The sequence below is a fragment of the Populus alba genome, chromosome 17 (assembly GCF_005239225.2).
Source record: "Populus alba chromosome 17, ASM523922v2, whole genome shotgun sequence".
NCBI classification, from domain to species: Eukaryota; Viridiplantae; Streptophyta; class Magnoliopsida; order Malpighiales; family Salicaceae; genus Populus; species Populus alba.
This window is the reverse complement of record NC_133300.1, coordinates 11,869,776-11,876,404: the sequence shown is the minus strand read 5'-3', so window position 1 is coordinate 11,876,404 and position 6,629 is coordinate 11,869,776. Positions and strand designations below refer to the sequence as shown.

The 6,629-nt window shown below is 36.1% G+C and overlaps 1 protein-coding gene across 1 annotated transcript; it reads right to left on the bottom strand.

Annotated features, from left to right (window-relative positions):
- Positions 1 to 3,087: 3,087 nt before the first annotated feature.
- Positions 3,088 to 6,003, bottom strand: LOC118031857 (probable WRKY transcription factor 72). The gene is made up of 4 exons (XM_035036356.2): positions 5,767 to 6,003; positions 4,507 to 5,028; positions 4,269 to 4,382; positions 3,088 to 4,116 (listed from the first exon to the last, which is right to left on the bottom strand). The coding sequence occupies exons 1-4, from the start codon at positions 5,860 to 5,862 to the stop codon at positions 3,232 to 3,234; spliced, it is 1,617 nt and encodes a 538-aa protein (XP_034892247.1). The 5' UTR covers positions 5,863 to 6,003; the 3' UTR covers positions 3,088 to 3,231.
- Between the last annotated feature and the right edge of the window lie 626 nt (positions 6,004 to 6,629).

The following is a 6,629-nucleotide window of genomic DNA, read 5'->3' as shown; positions in this document are numbered from 1 at the left end:
TTAGAAATATTATATTATCACGTTGAAAATGAGATGAAATTGAATAATCTAAAATTTCTGGTATAAATAAAATAAAATCAACTCGTTTGTGGTATATATCTTGTCAATATTTTCAGGTTTGAACAATTTGGTGTGTATAACAAAATCAACAGTAAGTCATGAGCACATGATTGCAACTAATTCTTCTAGCAATGATGATGATGTGTCATTAGGTGTCAACCAAGAAGAGGCACTTGCAAGAACTTACAATGTTGCCTCTTCTAGTGCAGTTCCACAATGTAGAGGTGGTGTGCCTTCACAGCGGGGTCAATTCAGCTGCAAATACGTAGCACATTGAAATGACGACCTTTCAATGTAAGTTTGTTTTGATTTTAGTTTTTTTTTTTCTCTTAACATAATTTATGAACAACTAATTAATATTTCATTACTTTTATTGATTTTCAGGCTCACAAATATTAAGGCTGCCGTGTAATAACATTGGCATTTAAATCGTCGATGGAGATTCCATTCTTTTAACTATTTTTATGTTAAATTGAAATTATTGATTTATTTTTACTAAATTATTTATACACGGCACAAATTCGAGTAGGATAGCGCAAATGACAATGTTGCGAAGAGGGTAAAGAAGAATCATGCGGCAATTAGGTAACATCGAAAACGATACGATATTTTTTTTTATAAAAAAATTATATAGTAAAATCTAATTTGTCATTAACTCATATAAAATTCATTCATGGATGTAGGTTGCGTGACTTTTAGTATTAAGCATATAAAAAAGCAAAAAAACACGTTAGAGATAATGATTTAGAAGGCTGGAATGATGTGGTGGTTAGAAGGGATTTCAGGTCGCCATATACCTTGGAGGATATATAGGCGCAATATATCCAGCACGTGATGTTTGAGCAATTCAAATGACCCTCACAGTTCGATGCTAAAAACCAGAACCAGTAATTTCACAGTTCGATTACCATAGACATTGGCAGCTTTGTTCTGTTCATTGCACATGCGAAGCGAAGGTAAGATTAATTTTAATGACATCTATCTTTAATTAATTTGTTGTTATTTATAAATATATTTAACTTGCAACATTTTTTTTTCTTACATGTTACATCTCTTAGACATGAGTCGAGCCCAATGAAACTTTTTGTAGAGATGCACGTGCGGAGTGAAGATCGCCAAAAGAGGGTGCTACAGTTTGTCCACAACAACGCTCAACACTTCGTGGTATGTTCGTTCAACCATTTTTTTTTTGTAAGTTATTATTTTCTTGAATTGAATTTGACAATTTCTTTTTTTATTTTCAGGAGACATATAATAGCTGGTTGAGGGAGAGATACGGGGATGATCCTTTGACTCACCCGGATTTCGATCCGAATTTGTGGATGGAAACGGTATTGTCTAGTGGATCCAATAGAAATCAAGTGTACGGATTCTCCAACACTACGACCGAGAATTTGGGGTGGCCTGTAGTGTCTCAACTATTGGGAGCTCCCACTCGGTATTAAGCACCTAGTCTCAGGAGTTCGTGGCCATGCAATAACACACGATTCATCTCACTAAAAAATATGAGCGACTCTCGGCGGATTATAAACAACTCCGTCAAATAGTCGCGGACATGAGATCAGAGATGGGTTGTACGTATGTGACCCTTTTTTAGCTGTATGGTCCTAGGAATGACCAGCCTCGTTCTCCTCCTCTAGCGCCGCTATTGTTCTAGTTTAATTTTTATTTGTACAAATCAAATTGTAATGAGTATTTGGATTTTATATTATTTTAATTTTATTTTTACAAATTTCAGTTTTATTCAATTTTATTTGCTTAATTATTTTTTTATTTTTTATATTGATTATTCTATACAATTTTATTTATTTACTTATTTTATAATTATCACTAAGAGACTTACAAATGGAATTAATTTGTCGGTATTTTTCCTGAGAGTTGTAAGAAATTTAATGCATAAGCCACAATCACCAATCAAATTATTCCATCGATGATTTACCAGTGGTAATACAAACAAAATCAATATGTCTGTATATTCCAGAGAGTTGGAAAAAAATTACTGCATATACCACTATCACCGATGAAAATATATCGATAGAATAATTTTATCAGCATATTTCCAACAAGAATTTTTGTTAACACACATTTTTCGTCTGTAAAACCATTGGTTTTTAATATTTTTTTACCAACAAAATCAGTAAAAAATGATGGAATTATCGACAAACATTCTTCTGATGGACGTATTTTGTCAGTGAATTAGTCGGTAAAAATTTCATTAACGAAATGATAATTTCACTCCAATAAAAAAATCTTGTCGGTAAAACTATTAAATGTTGTAGTGTTTACAATAAATAGAATTAGTAGACTAGCACAATAAAAATCACAAATACTTATTCCTATAAGTGAGCTCTTATAAAAATTAAATTGTGACCCTGAACACAAAAAAACCATCTTAGAATTCGTTCCACCACCTGAGAGATGACAAGGAAGGAGGCACAAAAACCAAAAGAGGTAGTTGTGAAACTTTGACCAATGTATCATGCAGTCTGTAAGATTTGTTGACCATAATTCATGAACTCCCAAACACTCCCAAACATCCAAACAACGTCAATTTCATGAATGTCAGGATCATTAAGTTGCTATGCAGTAGGAAGTTATCAACATGACAAATAAAAGAGATATTATTATATGTCAAATCCTTGGACTCTTTCTAAAGTGCTAGAAAGGAGAGCCACACTTTATAATACCCACCACGATATAGAATGAATCCAACCGCCACAACAAAAATAAAGGTATGGAATTATGAAAATAAAATTTCAAACTCAAATCCTTGTCGTTGATTATCTCATGGACATCTTTTTATGGGAGCTGGGACGTCAGCTATATATATATATATATATATATATATATATATATATAGCAGTAGCGGAACGCGCAGTAGACCTGTTATTATGGAATATTGGAATGACTGTTTTTCAAGAATTGTCATTGGTGTTCAGGCAGTGTCTCAAAATTCAACACTGCATTTCTAGCTTCTACATTGCTCATGATTTAATGTACAAATCCCAAAACTCAACTCCATAGGAAGGTAAAACAGTTGATCTATACATTTCAATCTTTTTGTCTTTTTATTGGCATACTAAATATAATATAATCACAAGAATGTCTCAAATATTATATAGTACTGCAACTATTGCTGTCTTAACGAAATTACATTTTCTTGTTGCTGCCTTAACTCTTGTGTTCCTCATTGTCATTATTAGGCATAGAGGCACTGTTAAATACAGAAAATGGCAATGCCGGTTGAAGCTGACTACTTCCCTTCTGAGATGTCGAAGATGACAATCCATTGAAACAGCTTGATGCACATCCTTTCCCGTTCTGGGACAATGAATTGATGGAGAATGCCGATGTAGTCATGGTCTCGCCAAAGTTCAAATTCTGCCCGAAACAATTCTGATACCCGGCCCTTTGGTTTCTATTGTTTGCATTTGCAGTACCTCCACCTCCAATCATTGATGAAATAGCCGTGGCGATTACTGTTCGAAAACTTGGATCCGACGCTATTGCCTTTGTTAAGGTATCTGTTAAAACCTGTTGAGAAGCTGCGGCCTGGTGGTTCTTCTCCATGAATGATTGATATAATTGTTGATGATTATAGGATCGTGTGCCATAATTATGGAGCCCGTTTCCCCATATTGGGGGTAGAGAGTTGGGTTCGGTGGAAGAAAAGTTGAGACTTGTTGAGGGATATCTTGAGGTTGAACTGAAGCTTGAAGAGAACCTACCGAAAGGAGTAGTTGAAGTAGAGGGAGAGGTGGTAAGGTCTAAAGTAATTGTTGGGAACGCTGGCGAGGAAGAATTTGGAAAATAGATTTGCTTTGCTCTCAAATGATCGTGAAGACTAAAGCTTAATCCGTTGAGTTCAGTACGAGCAGAGGTCGCATTGATATGGGAACCAAGGCCTTGCTGAGAGGTTGAAGAGCCAGATAATAACATCGAAGCAGCTGCCGAGGTGGTAGAAGCCATGGCTGTGGCTGAAACTGGAAGTGGGTGGTTATGTGTTCCTTCATAGGTAGTGATCAAGATCGACGTGTCCTCAGCACATCTTTGCACCTGAAATCATGTTTGAAAAATTGTTCAGATAATCTCTTCATGTCTAGAAAAGGAACTCCTATAATTGTACGTAACATAATACAAATAACGACTCGAAAACTTGAGGAAACCTCAAGTACAGTGTAGGCGTTATGTTAACGAAGGGTTTTTACCTGTTTTCTTACTGGACATAATGGTGCAACAGTGCAACGATAATATGCTCGTGGGCATGGATTTCCTTTGGAAATTTTCTGTCCATATTTCCTCCACTGGCATCCATCAATCATCTGTACGTAGTGTTCACAGCACGGAATTTAGAAATTAAACGCCACAGATATTGAAAATCAATTCAAATTAATGAAAAGTTAAGGAAAGTTTAGATCAATTGATCCATATTACTATACTACTTACTGTGGGTGTCTCACATCTTACTCTCACACAAACCCTGGCTCTTTTCGCTTGGCTTTGTTGTGCAGCCTCATCATGATCTCCATTTCTTTTTGGAATAACCTTGCTTGGTGGCCATGTTTCTCCAGCTTCTTCCTTCGGTTCTTCTACACTTTCTGCGGGGCTTGGATTTGACACAGTTTCTGTGGATGTCAGAATCTTGGAATCCAAACCAAGAGTCAAGTTAGCCTTCAACTCTTCATTTTCCCTACTTTTGGCAGAGTTTGTGGACTTGTCTTCCTTTTTAGGCTCGCTTGGACTTCTTCCAAGGCAAAGTGACACCAGCTCATTAGATTCTTCAGTTTCATCATGGGATGGGGCTGAATCTGTAGATTGCTTAGAACTAGTTTCTTGCTGAAGAATGTCGAAAAAGCGCAACTGGAGAGACTGGTAATCTTTCTCAATTCGCTCCAGCATCATCTTTAATCTGTGATTTTCTTCTCTCACATCACCCATTTCGCTTTTGGCAGATTCAATTACTTCCTCCTGATCAAAAAAGAAAGTAAAAGGTTCATCAGAGAAGGATTTTTGTCAACCATAAAATTAGATCAAGAAATTAAGAAGATATACTTCTATCAAAACAATTAGGAAACTATATAGAGTAATTAATACATAAATTCCTATATGCTTCTCAAAAAAGAAAGAAAAAATCCCGAGCGTCTGTAAGGTATAAACTAAGCAGCAATTATCAACTTGGTCGGTCCACCGTATGAGTTTTATGTATTCTACACACACATATATATGAAAGAGATCTGATAATCATAAAAGAAACAAACCAGATAATAAGTAAAAGAAAACATAAACCACACTTTCTTATGATCTGCTAATAAGTAAAAGACATCAACAGGGTTGTTTGTCAATCTAAGGCCTCGAACTTCTCTCTCTCTCTTTCTTTTTGTAATACACCACTTTGCTAATGCTTGACCCCTCATTGCTGGATGAAGATGGCTTCATTTTGTAGATCTTGCAATTCTCCTCTAGTTCTAACCTAACCATTTGACAGTCATTAACATGTATGGATGTATTATCCTAGGCCGTTGACTTTTAAAATCATCAGAAAGAGGAAAATTCTGAACATGGAAAATTATTCTGGAGATTGATCACATGCATAATACATTTCAATATAGATAACATGAAAGCATCAAGTTCAGTTGATTTGGTAAGCATATGATCGTTCATTAATATTCAAAAAAAGTGATCATAGAAACTTTGTAAATTAAGTACCTTCTTAGCCTCTTGACTGCTGCCTGAATCTTCACGGCTAGTCAATCCAAATTGCACCGCCCTTTCTTCTATAGCTGCAGCACCGGAACTAGACATTTCGAAAAACACCCTTTTCAGTAAGCCTCTCTTGCCTTTGATTTTCTAACTATGTGTTTTTGCAGATCGTTTCTTCTTTATGAGCTTCTCCTTAAATATAAATATGAATATCCTTGCGTTTGCCGACTTTAATGTATGCACATTCGTAGTATATATCTGTAATTTTATCCGGTTATTGCGCAGCTACACAAAAAAATGTCAACACCCCAAACTCATTAATTTGTTTGATTATTATAATGACATAAGAGTAAACAAATATACGCAGAATTCAACTTCAACGTTTTCACAGTTAAGACCTTGCTGAGAAGACAACAGATTTTTTACGAGAGATAGAGCTAAATTATCGGCAGCTGCCAGTACTCTCTTTGAAGCTTCGTACAAAGAGAAGACTTTCACATTGCTAACGGTCAATGTCTATGCTACTACTGACGTCTTAGATCCGGAGGCCGGTGAGGGGTCAGCCTCTAATGATGCAGCTGCCTGTCGTATATATATATTATAGTTGTCAAGTTCCTGGTCAATGCGCGTGTTTAACGCGGTGTCTCTGAGACATATTGCTGCTCATGACATTGACCTTGTTGGTGATAATTCGTATTATTCATTATATATACACACACAAACAACTTGCAATATATTACATCATGCGATCAACTACAAGACTTGCCTTGCGACTGTCCCGAGTTCGATCCTCAAAAATACCAGCCTGTCACCCCTGCGATGCCTTACCTGCCTACTGGGCTTGCAAGATGTTCAGTAGGCCCGAGGAT